Raw genomic sequence first — 15,431 nt, 5'->3', positions numbered from 1 at the left:
AAAAAAAAAAACTGGCAGAAATGAAATTGAAAAAAGCACAGGTTAGGCCATCAACCCTGTATGAAGAGCTCGAGCTGACTTGCCAAGCATGCAGCAACACCAGGTGAGAGCTTGCCTTGAGGCATTTAAGCGTAAAAGGACATGTGGAATGAAGTTCACAGATGAATGGGCACTGGAGTGCATCATCATGCGAATGAATGAAGAGCCCTCATCTGTACCCTTCGCAAACAAAAGACGGTAGTCCTATTAGGGCGTACTGGCCTCCGCACATACGCTCGTGCATACAGGGGTGGATTTGGCCTCAACGTAAGTATGTTCCGCTGTCTAGCTGAGAAAACAAAAAACCATTGACCCGCCATGTGCCACGGCGGGTTGCTCATTGATGAGATTAGGCTTTCTGAGCACCTAAGCGTAGGCCAACATAGCAAGTTTGAAAGGTTTGTGGACTTGGCCGACTACACCACCGCCAAACGCCAAAAGGGGCCCGCCCCCCCCCCCCCCCTCCCCCGAAATTTTCCATTTTGTTGGGGCCTCCTCTCCCCTCTCCCCCTGCACAACCCAAAGATGCCCATGACAAAATGCTGTATGAGGGGGAGAGGAGGCCCCAGCAAGATGGAAAATTTCGAGGGGAGGGGGGGGGGGCGGGGCCCCCCCCCCGAATCAAAATTCTGGCTACGTGCCTGGCACCTAATGTGAGACCATGGACTGCTTCTGTTCTTTCAGCCATTTGGTGGAACGCCACATCAGATCATGGGCGTCTTTGGGTCACAATATAATGTAAAAGCCGAAATGCTCGTACATATCGTAGATGCTATTCTGATGACTTAGAAAGCTGGGCTTCTCATTGACTTCGTGACATGCGACACTGCTGCATAAAACGGGCACATGTGGAAAATATTTGGACTTAAAGCAACATCAACGAACATCTTCTACAAGATGGAGCATCGTGCAGACCCAAGCAGAAAGCCGCACTTCATTTCGGATTTTCTACACCTGGCGAAATGCTCGAGAATCACCAATGCTGATGGCAGTGTTTTGCACACCAGAAGGATGAGTCCTAGTGGAGCACATTCAAGAAAGCTGGAAGTGTGAGAACAAGAGCCTCACACAATGGAGAGACATGCCGCGCATCACAAAGCCGGTGCTACACCCGAACAACTTTGAGAAAATGAGCGTCAGCCACGCCATCTGCCTATACAGCAACGAGGTAGTTCGGGGCCCTTACCTGTATAAGCAAAAAGTAGAGCGCAGGTTTGGTACCACAACAGCGACAGTGTCAAGAAGATGAGGGACCTCAACAGTGTTAACACATCCCGCTGCAGCAAGGATGCCTTAAGGCCTGGGTCAAGAAAGGATGCTGTGCTGCGAGAATTTCTCGGCTACATCAACACATGGCAGACATCGGCAAAAATGCAGCGGCACGGCTTCCTCAGTTGCAGCACCGCCGAAGGACTTCGTGTTACGCTTTCAAGCACGCTTCTCTCTTGCATTATGTGACAGAAGTGTTGGGGTACCTCCTCACATCACGACTTAGTCAAGAGCCGAATAAAATCTGTTCAGAATCCTCCGTCAAATGTTGGAACGTAATGACCATCTAGCACCTTCACAGTTTCTCGTCTCTGTAAACTGCATGACATTCACCAAACTTACAAGATTGCTAACAGAGAGGTATGTTACCGGAAGTGCCCTGAGGAGCCTTCTTAAGGCAATTAATGCAAATAACGGTCAGCAACGAGTCGATGACCTGCTTGACCTTAGCAACCTTCAGGAAGTCAAGGCTACGCTGGATGCTTGCGGCATCGTTACTGACCAGCCGTCCCTCATAAGTAAAGGAAGTGACTCGCACTTGGTGTTCTACGTCGCAGGGCACCTTGCACGCAAGTGCATACGGAAGACAAAGTGCAGGGAATGCACTTAACGGCTGCTCCAGGACTCCGCAGCAGCAGCCAAGGAAGCATGCCTGATGAGTGCTTCAAACCAGGGTGAACTTCTTTACCGATAAGCAGCTCTGAACCTGTTGGTGATGTGTTCGGAAAATGCGTTCATTTCTTGCTTTAGTTCCCGAGAACTTGGAGCGGACAGCATCCTCGATGTGTGCTCTTTCCTGCAAGCATGTGCACTAGGCTCTGTTGGCTGTACTACACACAGCACCACATTGAAAAACATGATCATTAAGTTGATCTTCACTTCTACAAGGTTACACTTCCTTGTCGCCACAAAGAATGCAAGTTGGCAGGAGAGCCGGGGAAGGAAATAAATACCGGTACCTAAAGATAAGCCGTGTGCGGTAAGACCCTGTATTGACTTTGTTGCTAGCTTGCATTATTGCACTTTTTTTAATTATCTATGAAAGGAGCTCAATTTGCACTATTTGTGAACCTCTGGAGCACATCATAAATTCCCGTCATGCACGATTTAGAGGACCATAACATTATTTTCAAGTATCAGCACGCTTTTTGCAGAGGTTACTCATGTGACACTCAAATTGCCGGTTTCGTTCACGACTTACATATATTGATGCTGGTTTTCAGGTTGATGTGCTTTTTGCCAACTTCTCAGATTTTGAGAAGTTCGTACAGGCTTCAAAGAAAAATATTCAAGGGTTTTCAAGGACCTTTAAGGACCTGGAAATATATTTTAAAGGATTCCTTCAATACTGTAAACGACTTAATTTTCGCGAATTGCCCATGATTCGTGAAAAACAAGTCCCGCGAACAATTTGGGCTCAATATCAACACCTCGGAAGCTACATTCGAGTCGCAAAAATTAGAACCCGCGAATAATTCCAAATTTTCAGCTGTGGTACGGTTTGCGAAAATTCGAGCCCGCGTAATTCGATCCCGCGAGGAATGATCGGTCACTAAAGCACGGAGTCACATAGTTCTTCATAGAGCTGCTTGCTGCCGTCTTCGTGTTCCTACTGTGCTTCGCACTTTCATGTGGCTTTTTAGTGCAGACTCGCCCATTGACGAGACGTCATACGTCTTCCCGCAAGGTCTGCATTTTGCCCGATTCATGCTCTCTGGGTCCGGCGCAACCCAGTGTCTGTAGTCGTCATGACCCAATAACGACTGCTGGAAGTTGCACTTTCCGGGCATCGCGCACAGCTTAAACAACGTCCACTATGTGCTGCGTAAAGCAGACTCAAAACAAGGAAACCAGGGCTGTAATAGCAAACACTACGCGAGTAAGCGACCGACGGCGCGAGATCACGAAAAGCGGACGGGCGAGACCGGATTCGAAACCACCAGGACTGCTACCATTGTAGCCAGGCGCTTAACGTGTATCAACCAAATATGCCGAGTTGTATGTTTCGAAAATTTTTTTTAACTTGCACGGAAAAATCATGATTCTATTTTATTATTATAAAAAATGTAGCACCACTGACTATCATAGGGAAGTTCAAGGGTTTTCAAGCACCGCTACAAATTTCAGGACTTCCAAGGTGTGGAAAATGGCATTTTTAAAATTCAAGGGTTTTCAAGGTTTTAAAGCACCCGTGCGAACCCTGCTTTTGACCGCGTCTCCCATCACAGGCTATTTACTAAAACCTGCACAGTGTAACATGTGTCCTCTAATGGATAAAATACTTTCTCTCAAGTAGACTTCAGTTCACCTCCATTAACGATTCCAGCTCTTTTGCCCAAGTGGAATCTGGAGTTCCCAAGGGAGCGTGCTGGGTCCATTACTTTTTCTCATATAATGACCTACCCACTTGCATTTCACCTTTAGTCAGTTCTTTTGCTGACTGTGCCATCTACCATAACATCTTTTCTAACACCGATCGCCAAGCTCTCCAATCAAACCTGGACAAGATAACTACGTGGTGTTCTTTGTGGCTAATGACCCTCAACCGTAATAAAACAAAACATATCATTTACCAAATGCTCTACTCAGATTCCAACCTCTTACCTTCTGAAAAACAATATTCTTGCTCACTTCTACATATAAGAACGTGGGTGTCCACTTTCAGTCCGATTTATCCTAGCACTACCAGATTGATCTCGCTTCCGCTAACCGTTCCCTAGGATTCATAAAGTGCAATCTTAAACAAGCACCCACTCATTTACGAAAACTTGCTTATATCACTCTAATCCGCCCCAAAATTGAAAATGCTTCTGCCATATGGGATCCTGAGCAAGCCTACATTATAAGTAACATAGAGTCCCTGGAAAACCGTGCTGCTCGTTTCATTAGTTCCAACTACTCTCCATATTCCAGTGTCACCGCATTAAAAATCAAGCTGAGTTGCAAGACCTATCATGCCGCCGTAAACATGCCAGTCCGTCATTATTTCACGAGCTCTAACGCCATGCATCGCTTCATGAGGACTTTTTTCAAACACCCCCAATTATCTTTTCACGTCGTGATCATTCATTCAAAGTGACGCGCATCACATGCCGCTCATTTAGTTACGCACAATCATTCATACCACGAACCATAATCGACTGGAACAACCTAAAGGCTCACATTGCAACTGAACTAGATTTCTCTAACTCCCAAGAGCTTGTGCAGTTGTACTAATACTTAGCATTCTTATTTATTCCTTGTTGTTATATTGCCTTGTATGCCTTTTGTTTTTCTGTGTGTAGTATAATATATTTGCTCCTCCCCCCTCCTATGAAACACCCTCCTACAGAGGGCCTTTAGGGGTATTTTGAATAAATAAATAAATTTTTGACCACTGAACTGTTTACATAGTTGTTCTGTTGTCGAGAAATCCTGACTTATGAGACTGACTGCCGGCTCATGTTGGTGCTGTTCGCGAGATCTTCACAACCCTGTTTTCGGTTTTGTGCTTATTAAAGTGTTCATGCATTCTTTGGGTTGGCGTTAAAGTATGTTACATTGTGCAATTCACCCTTTATTTTGGTGTGATGTGCAAAGGCTATTAATTATATACACAAATTTATGAAACTGTTAGAAATAGTATTTTCGAGAAAAGTCCCAATAGACATATACAAAGCTCTAAGAATCGACTACCTGCATGCAAGAACACAAAGCCTTAAAGGGATACTGAGCCGAAATTTCGAGCTCACTAAACAAGGCCGGGCAGATAGGCGGGAAGCTACAAAACTAAAAAATATCACTCATACGGCGATATATATAACGGATTGCCATATTTTTTTGGAAAAGTGCGCAATTGAATTCGGCCGACGAGACAAGGCACGTCACAATTCCCATTCTCTCTCCTCCTCGCTACGTCCCGTCAAGCTGGTGAACCGAAGCGAGGAGGAGAGAAGCGAGGCCGCTTCTCCTCATTCTCCAATTCTCCCGGAGGACAGTTACGTCAAAGAACTCGCTTGATCGCGCCCTTCTTTTCCAAAAGTACGGCCATCCGTTTGAGATATCGATGTACGGGTGATGTTTTGGGGTTCGTAGCGTCCCGTTCAACACTTCTGCAGCCTTACTTTGTGAAATCCAGATTTCGGTTCAGTATCCCTTTACATAAGTAAAATTCTGCTTTCTCGGGTACTCAATTTCACATATTTAATATGCATAAACTCGCTTGTACCACTGGATTATTGGACAACAGTTTAAGTAGTGCAGTAAAGAAAACATGAACATTAAACAATGACAAATCAAGTCATTATCGTCCTTCGCTTGTAGCACGACACTGAAAATTTTCAAATCCAATCTCGCTCCATACTGACTCATCACAAGATAAAGGCAAGTACTCGGATTGCCCCTGCGCGCAAGATTCCGTGATCAGCCAATGATTAAAACTCAAGAGAGTTGCGAATACCCAAATAACACACTACGTCGGTCGAACAAAATTAAAATCTCAGTCTATGATTTCTTGTGACACAAGTGTTACATCGGGGCTCAGAGAGCAAACTGAACTGACCGCGACAACGTGCAGACGACAGCGTGGACACGGAACGGGCTGATCGCGCTGCTGACGACAGCGCCACTCGCGGCATCATCATGCAGCGGGACGGCCTTGCCTCCTCCGATAGTCACACCTTCTCCTTTTAGTCACAATAGTTAGTTGAATGAGGAAAAGTGGCAAATCCCTTGCACTGACATCCGGAGTCCTGAGTGAAAGATCGCGAAAGAGAGCAACGTAACATGAGAGAAAGAAAGCAATGTTGACAGCTGAAGGACAGTCGCAATGGTAATCGCGAAGACTGAAAACTCAGCAATATAAACAGTGATTATTTAGTGTTGTAAACTAAATTCTGAGCTATTATAACGCTTATAAAGAGCAATATACTCATTACGCTGCATTAATTTCCCTGCTGTCGAAATCTCGGAAATCTGGTGGTTGCCTGGTTTCGTATTTCTTGGGCGCACCCGACCGGCGAAGCCAGTATCTGGTTTAGTTTTGCGTTGACGAGGCCGTACACCTGCGCGCTGCGCAAAAAGCTTCGAAAGGAACGCGAATATCTTTCCACCGGTAAGTATGTGGATTGTTGAAGTTCATTAAACTGCTCTGATGATAATTAAAATCGTAAAATCGAAGGCAGTTGGTAACCATGTGTGGGACGCCGAAGGTCTACCCCCATGCCCCGCCGCTAGCGGCAGCCAGAATGCATGGGAAAATGACGGACCTTCTTTTCTATACTCCGTTCCACCTTCAGTCCGAGCGCAGTCGACGCCACGAGCTATTCCAGCCGATCAAGCGCCGGGAGAAAATCGCGTGACCTGCCGGTTGGGCAGAGCGACGCAGGGAGCTCAAAATCACATGAGACTCTTTCCACGCTGGATTGGCTGGGATGGCTCGTAAGGTCCGCTGCACTCGGACTGAAGGTGAAACAGAGTATAGAGTTAGTATGCATAATCTTAATGACCATGGTGCAGAGGTCGCGGCACGTGGTGCCACCTGCCTTCAATTTCCAAAATAGCTTTGAAACGTTGACGTCAGTTGTCATTTCTCAGGGAGAAAGCAGTTGTGAACTTGATAGTAAGTGCGACAGAGGCTGAAGTATAATGGTAGGTATAGGAAGGTTCTGGGGGTTGGGTGAGGGAACTGTGGGCCGGAGCACAGCCATCCGACGGCTGGCTGAGGCCTGGCGCTCGCAGCAGATATGATTCAGCGTGAAAATTATTCTTCCTCGTTCGCTTTGCATGCTTGGTATGTGAAAAAGAATAAGTTTCATCCTATCTCACACTCGTGAAAAAGTCTAGCTTCTTTAATTTTTTGTTTGTTTTGGTGTTATGGTTTTTGCTTTGGTGCCTTACAACGAGCATTAAGATCGACGAGCTTGAGTAAGATGTAATATATGAGGCTTTCCTCTCCACTTTAGTGTCAAAGCTCTTTATAATTTTTCCGACAGCTGTACGTTTTCAAGACCTTTAAACGCCTATCTTTTTTTTTCTGGTGTTAATACATCTTTTTTTGTACAGCCTAAATAAATGAAAGTGAGGTTTTCTTGACTTCTGAATTCTCAACTAAAATTAAAGAGCAGGAAATGTCTGAATTTATTTTGTCTAGTGAGCATAAGATAAATGGAGCAACATCAACTGCTGTCTTTCCTGAACGCGCACACATTGTTGAAGTATGCCGGAAGACATAAAGCACGTGCTGGAGGCTGGACGTTGAAAAGAAACGCGCCGACTTTCTCACTTTTCCAGTGATCCTACATGTCTTTCTCGCCTTCATCAAATCCACGGATGGCCAAACACCTCTCAACTCAGCACAAATTGCAAACGAACGAGACTGTTATTAGAATTTGTACATGCATCTGTTGTCATTTTCCACATGCTCCAAACCATATATTAGCTGCAGTGTTTCTAAAGCTATAGGAAAATGAGCAAGAAGCACTGCAACTTGTAGGACGACATCCAATTTATAATCCTGGCAAAGCGAGACAACTACTGGCCCCAGGAACAAGTGCCGGGTGCCACAAAATATTGCAGTCACGCAAGTGCTAGGTAGTGACGGTTGAAAAGAAGCAACTGTCGGTTAACAATATGCAATTACGAAGGTGCTTGTGCTGAGGAGTATCAGCCCAACAAAATCGGTCCAAAGTTCTCCTACAGTCCCAAGTTTCTTTTTCACAAGATTTGGGAGTGCAGCGCAATGCCTTCACATGCATCAAACATCCACACTCAAAACATGATGTATAAATTTGCTAGAGGGCAGGAACTGGGATACTGTCAGAACCAACACCAGAAGCCACCACTCTTTTAACTGCTCCAGTGAGACCCCACCTTCAAGCAGGATGGCAAAATGGGAACTTTCTAAAGAGCTACTCTGCCCGTAGCAAATTTGCTTCAGCTAAGATTTGCGATGGAAGAAAAGAAAAGCTAACACTGGGTCCTTGACTGTCAACCTTTATATCTCAGGAACGGTAAAAGAGAAGTCTGGTTACATATTTATCATCTGCAGATTTCGTTCAAAACAAACATAAACAAAAAAATTGATGTAATAAAGATTTCCTTCTAAATTACCTACACAATACAAAAATAAACATACACTGAACAACGATTTAAAAGATCCTGTAACCAAAGCCAATCCACAGCTGAGTTAGTATTCTTTGAGACTTAGCTTCACTGATCCCCCTCAGTCTATTAAAAAATATAAGAATGTAAGCCATCAAAGAAACTACTCTCCCGCGTCACACAAAACAAAAGGAATTTTCCAGCAAACAATGACACCTATGGTCAGAAAATTCTGATGCAGACAGCCAGGCAACACGGAAACAAATGCCAGGAACATGACCACGGAACAAGACAATACTGGGAGCTATAAAACACAAGTCAAAGTGATATCTAAAAACAGGTGTCATTTAAATACCTGACTGTGAAATGCGAATACGAAAACACTTTGAGTAAGAGCATGTTAGTCCAGTTCCAAACTATCCACAGCTTTCGTCAGTGCAGTACCGAAGGGGCATTACACTGTATTCAAAATGGGAACAGTGCCAATAGATTCGAAAAACCTGCTGGGCAGTGTGAGGGACCTTCAACTAGCAGTGTCCCAACCGGTAGCAAGAAATGTTGTGGTGCACAATAGTGTGGGGCAAGCTCAACTTAAGGGTCAACTGAAAGGCACTCTGCAAATGTGCATCTGGTTCTGGCAGATAAACTCATATTCTGAGCAAAGTTTTGGGGGCACTGTTTCAACTTGTATGGTTTTTAAACACAATGTGTTTGACAATGATTAATCAGATTGCTACTATAAGAAAAGGCTTTGGGGCACTGCTTGTTCCTAAATGGCTTTTCACCAGTGTGTGCTCGATTATAGGTTTGCAGATGGGAATTTCGAGCTAAGGCTTAGGGGCACTGCTTGCAATTAGATGGCTTTTTGTCAGTGTGCATGAGAGTATGGTGTTGCAGCTGGGAATTTTGAGCAAAGGCTTTAGGGCACTGCTTGCACTTAAATGGCTTTTCACCTGTGTGGGTTAGAGTATGGAGTTGCAGTTGGGAATTCCTAGCAAAGGCTTTGGGACACTGCTTGCATTTAAATGGCTTTTCACCAGTGTGTGTTTGATTATGACTTCTCAGATATGAATTTCGAGCAAAAGCTTTGGAACAGTGCCTGCACTTAAACGGCTTTTCACCAGTGTGCATTCGATTATGGCTTTGCAGATGGGAATTTTGAGCAAAGGCTTGGGGACACTGCTTGCACTTAAATGGCTTTTCACCAGTGTGCACTAGAGTATGGCGTTGTAGTTGAGAATTTTGAGCAAAGGCTTGGGGGCATTGATTGCACTGAAATCGCTTTTCAGCAGTGTGCATTCGATTATGACTTCTCAGATTTGAATATCGAGCGAAGGCTTGGGGACACTCCTTGCACTTAAATGGCTCTTCACGAGTGTGCATTCGAGTATGGCATTGTAGTTGAGAATTTTGAGCAAAGGCCTGGGGGCACTGCTTGCATTTAAATGGCTTTTCACCTGTGTGCATTAGAGTATGGCGTTTAAGATGGGAATTTTGAGCAAAGGCTTGGGGGCACTGTTTGCACTTAAATGGCTTTTCACCAGTGTGCATTCGATTATGAACTCTCAGATTGAAATTTTCAGCAAAGGCTTTGAACAGTGCTTGCACTTAAATGGCTTTTCACCAGTGTGCTTTAGAGTATGGCGTTTAAGATGGGAATTTTGAGCAAAGGCTTGGGGGCACTGCTTGCACTTAAATGGCTTTTCATTATTGTGGGTTAGAGTGTGGCGTTGCAGTTCGGAGTTTCGAGCAAAGGTTTTGGGGCACTGCTCACACTTGGATGGGTTTTCACCAGTGTGCATTCTATTATGGCTTTGCAGATAGGAATTTCGGGTGAAAGCTTTAAGACAGTGCTTGCACTTGAATGGCTTTTCACCGGTGTGTGTTCGAATATGGCTTTGGAGTTGAAAATTTCGAGCAAAGGCTTGGGGGCACTGCTTGCACTTAAATGGCTTTTCACCAGTGTGCATTAGAGTATGGCGTTGTAGTTGAGAATTTTGAGCAAAGGCTTTAGGACACTTCTTGCACTTAAATGGCTTGACACCAGTGTGTGTTCGATTGTGACAGGTCAGAATAGAATTATAAGCAAACTCTTGAGGGCAAAGCTTGCACTTAAATGGCTTTTCACTGTTGTGCTTTTGAGTGTTGCCAAGCACATGGGTCCTAGAGCCAGACTTGGAAGGATGCTGGCACTTGGATTGTTCACCATGGGCAGCCAAGTGGCTCACAATTCCATGCTGATCTCTGGTGACATAGGTGCAGGAACAGCATCTGAACCAGATGTCCTCAGTGACTTTCAATCTGCAGCTTGTCTCCCCCAACAACGTTGCACTATCCCCTAGAAGAAAAAACCATATGTATTGACACACAAAAAAAGCCCAACCAAGATAGAACTTAGTTTGGGAAAGAGTAGTCATTAATGCAGTTTTGCCACAGCTGTGCAGTTTAATATTTTGCTGCACTTTGAAATTTAATTCACGCAAGCAGTCATATGCAACTGGCACCATTTCCTAATTTTGAACAGTGGAAATCCTAGAAAAAAAGTAATACATTTTATCTTGATTTCCAAATTACACTTTACATATCTTCTCACATTCGGAAAGTTTTTCTGTTTTCTAAAAATGAACTTTTTGTGACAAGAAAATGTTTTTGGTGCAGTACCTCTGGATTTAGAATCTGGATGTGAATACTTTTGGGGGCTGGTCTTCCTTGGTCTAATCCAAGGAAGACCAAGGACTTGAAGACCTTGGTCTTCAAGGTCTTCCTTGAAGTTATCAGTAAAAGAACTTCAACATGTGATGCAGTCTTGTCTCGTTAATATAGACGTCTCCCTATAGACACAATTTTGGGGGACCAAACCTACTCTATGAAACTCTGCCTTGTGAATATTAAAACCTGACGTTCAGACTATGGACAGCTAGTTTTGTCAACTAAATAAATACATCCAGGTTTGTCTTATTATTACAGACACAAGAGGAACCACTAATAAACAACAAGAAAATAGCTTACTTAAGACCTTGGGTTACAATGTTCACAGAAGGTTTCACAACTGTCTGCTGTAGGTTGTGCTTCCTTTGAAAGGCATAAAACTTTGGCATCAAACAATGGTTCAATTTATTGGGGCTTTCCAGCCAAGTGTGTATCCTTTCCTTCTCTCCTTACGTTGTGATGTTCTTCAGGCTTGTAATCTATGGCTGCTTTTCTACCTTGTCGGGTCTCGTCTATTCACATTTACAGGCAGTCACGTTTTGGAAGAAAGTCAGTTCAATAACTGTGGGCACACCTTGCTAAGGTGATAATTTCAGAGGAAGCACTTAACTAGCTCAGGTCAGGACAGGATCGAGTCTTAAAAATAAACACATGCAGGGCTAAATTTGAAGATATAGATAAAATGTGCACCATGTGTAATGAGGAGGGAAACAATTGGAACGTGATTATAACATGTAAGGACTAGTGCTGCCCTTCCCAAGCACGACAGATGTACCGGAGGCCCTGAGTTTCGCTGGAGAGGATGGCAGTTTGGATTACTGTAGAGCAGATGCAATAGATAGGAGGTCAGAGTGCTGGTGAAAATTATCTTGAGAAAACTGATTTAAGAACAACTAAGTAGCACAGCTGGGGGACAGGAGAAAAATTGGGACTCCCTTGTGACTGTTGCCCAAGGTCTAAACTTTCTACCCCAGTCGATTTGGTGTTGGGGCGACACCAACAGAAAATTGGCAACTCCCTCAACAAGGAAATGAGGAGGGGGGTGCATGTTGGTTTTTTTACCCGATCCCTTAAAGGGGCCCTCCGGAGCTTTCTGCGATTGTCTGTTTATGTTGTTATATTGCGTAGTAGGTGCAAGTTAATATGTATACAAAGTTTTAGGTTACAAAACCATTTATTAAGCAGATGGCAGAAGAAATATATCGGGACTGTTTTCTCTTGGAAGACAATCCCCCATTCCCTGCCCATCGCTAAAACTTGACCAATGGAAATGCTGCATCTCGCGGTGAATGCGAACGTTATTATTGCAACATTTTTAAGCTTGTTGTAATTTAGAGTTTGACAAAAACGTAAACTGGGTGTGCTGCGGGAAACATAGTCCACAATTATCGCTCCAAAACCAGCGAACTATGTTTTCTCCCCGCAAGCTTGTTGCTAGGGGGTGATGCGTCGGCTCGTCTGCTTCCCGGGGCATCTGCAGGCGTGCGTTTGCGGGACGCGTGTTCCTTCTTCCCATGGATCCCGACTCCGAAGCCGGCTTTGCGATCCTTTTACGTCAACGAGTCAAACTTTTCCTTGTCATCTGTGGAATGCGACTGCGTATTGCAGTCGCATTCCACAGAAGGACTGCCGAGCACAAAGTCCGGGCTCCTTGACGACGGTCCGCGCGTGTTCGAGATTCCTCCGCGGGTCAGTGGTCGGCCGCGTTGGTGACGCACAGTGACACCGGATCCTTCGCTTGCTATTGGCTGACGCGTAAAGAGATGCCCCTCCCGTTTTCCGGGGTCATCTCAGAAAGGGGGGCGTGCCGTGGACTTTGATATCGATTTTAATACGAAAACCGCCGGGCATGAGCGTTATTTTATGATTTTTAGGATCCTCAGGGCCTGTAGATTGAGTTACCGCCATAGATAGATCATCGCAGAACACTCCGGAGGGCCCCTTTAAGGGTCATCCCAGCAATAACCTCCACGGCCCGGTGATATTGAGAGAAATGCATTGGCTTAAAGGGGTGGTGTAACGATATTCAATTGTAATGTTTTTGACTTTACACGAGCTTACTGGCACTAGTGGGACTCATGGATACTCTCACGCAACGCTACTGACCAAGAAACTCCTTTGTTGCGCTGTAATTTCAAGGACAAAACCGAAAGTTTTCATTCAATCTCTCCTTCGCAAAACCTGATGACGTAGCTGGGCGGTAGCAGTACCGACCAGTGACGATATTTGAATGCGGCTCATTGATTGGACCCGAGCATGGCGTGGACACTCGATTTGGGCTCGTGATAATCGACAGCTCGAGAAGAATTCGGGTAGTGTCCGGTGTCTAATCACTGCAATGACGACAACAGCCGAACCATAACATTGTCTGGGACTCAGCGCGTGTACTGTGCCTTGCCAACCCCAGCGCATGGCTATGATCAACATTGGCGGCATATAATCGGCTCCAGATCACATGGCCGCTTGTTGTGGCTGCGAGTTGAGGCGGTGAACCCGGCGCGTTTTTCTTTACTTTTTTCTGCGACTTCGATTGCGTGTGGTGAAAAACAAACGGGTATTTCACAGGTCATTAACGTCAGGGATCCGTTCTAAGCGGTATTTGTGCAAAATAGAAAAATCGCTGCATCGCTCCTTTAAAAAGGGCAGAATCACATTTTTTTGTTTTTACACTAAATGGCACAAGCTAAAGCCTATTATACAGGGTACGGCCATCAATGTCCATCCTTCCATTCATACACATTTTGACCAAACATATAAACATGGTATTTTATATAAATAAGTAAAGGCAAAACTTCATAGGCCTAAAAGGAGTACTTCCAAATGGACCACACTTTGTGTATGTTTCGATGAGCAAGAATGAGCGGCATGTCTTGGAAGTTTTTCTTGATGGAGAATCAGAAAGGGTATGTTGAAACATTGATACATCATGGATCAATGAGTGTACTTAGATCAGGAGTCTCAAACACTTGGCCCGCCACTCGCTGGGACGTGGCCCGCAGGCAACTCGCTGCAAGCCCTCGAGAGGTAGAAATGATAAACGCCATACTTCATGTCGTCGATTCGCTCCCGTTTGAAACATAGTTCTGCTGTTATAGTTTTATTTTGCCTTGGTTTAATTATTGCTTTCCAGCTTTTTACCATATAATTACCTATACAGTAATTCCTCTACTATTTTCACCATCAGAAAATATCACCATTAAAACACAAGTATATTCAAAGATTGCTGCTACTGACGAAAGCAGAACCTGCCGTGAAAATATATATACCTCCTATATACAATTAAACCCGTTTATAACAAACAGCAAGAAATGCTATGATCAGTTCGGTATAGCAAAAAAACATTTACAACAAACGTCCACGATGAGTTCGTTGTAAGGAGAGCCTCTTTCTTTCTCATCTCTTCACTTCCGCCTTAAAACAGCACGCTAAACAGTTTTTTTTTGTGCAGTTTATTTTTTCTTAGCTTATCTCTCCTGAATCGCTTCTCCTCGTGGGCAAACGCTTTGAGGTGAAAAGATTTTTTTTTTGCGTGTGTGCAGAGTGTATTTTCTAGCTTTCTCTCCTCCCCCCCCTTTTCTGAACCACTTCTCTTAGCTCAACTTTGTTCGCAACTTGAGCTTTTTGAATTTCCTTTCTTTCCTACTTCTTTTCTTGGGGAAGGGACAGGCTACAAGACGATTGTTTGTGCGTTTTTGGAAGCTTCCCGGGGGAAAAAGTTCGATATAGTCAATATGTTGTTCGTTATAAAACATACTTTTTACATCCATTTTTACCTAAATTTTCCGCGAGTTCAATATCGAAAATAATTCGCTGTACATGGGTTTGTTCTAAATGGGTTTCACTGTATATATATTAGACCTATTAAGTTCACCTAATTTCGAATTGAATTGCTCTATAAAAAATTCCAGCATGTTGGTGGGGCGGTGCCATTCTAACTTCTTATCACAACAGGTAAGGGCCGAAAGTAGTCCTATAAAGAAATTAAATTTAAAGATGTCACTGGCACAACTGAATTTACAAAAAGCAGAAAGCATCAGGTTCCTTCTTAATAAAAATCTCTCAGCCCTCCTCCTTCACTCCCTTCCCTCCCTCCCCCTTCCCCCTTTGCCTTACACTTGCCCTCAACTCTTCAAGGGTGGGTTATTGGGCCTCCACAAGAATGAGTATGAGACCCCTGACCTAGATCATATGAAGCCAAAAATTACTCACAGTTGCCCGTTTGGCCTTTGCACCAAAAGTTGTCTCTACACGGCGATGCATTGGAAACCCGGCCATTTACATGGGAGACATTTAACAAAGTTGTAGCGAATTGATTGAGGCGTTTCTAATTATTT

At 44.2% G+C, this 15,431-nt stretch overlaps 1 protein-coding gene and 1 pseudogene across 1 annotated transcript; one reads left to right on the top strand and one right to left on the bottom strand.

Moving 5' to 3' along the window:
• Window positions 1–1,630: 1,630 nt before the first annotated feature.
• On the top strand, window positions 1,631–2,350 carry LOC121838444 (annotated as a pseudogene).
• Window positions 2,351–5,490: 3,140 nt separating this feature from the next.
• Window positions 5,491–10,895, bottom strand: LOC121838443 (zinc finger protein 431-like). The gene is made up of 5 exons (XM_042294713.1): window positions 10,820–10,895; window positions 10,286–10,726; window positions 9,342–9,950; window positions 5,849–5,972; window positions 5,491–5,689 (listed from the first exon to the last, which is right to left on the bottom strand). Exons 1-5 carry the CDS (start codon window positions 10,893–10,895, stop codon window positions 5,491–5,493), a joined length of 1,449 nt encoding a protein of 482 aa, XP_042150647.1.
• Window positions 10,896–15,431: the final 4,536 nt, after the last annotated feature.

This window comes from Ixodes scapularis, unplaced genomic scaffold, assembly GCF_016920785.2.
Source record: "Ixodes scapularis isolate PalLabHiFi unplaced genomic scaffold, ASM1692078v2 PGA_scaffold6__148_contigs__length_123643588, whole genome shotgun sequence".
Lineage (NCBI taxonomy): Eukaryota > Metazoa > Arthropoda > Arachnida > Ixodida > Ixodidae > Ixodes > Ixodes scapularis.
The sequence above is the reverse complement of the archived record's forward strand: the minus strand, read 5'-3'. Positions and strand labels throughout refer to the sequence as shown.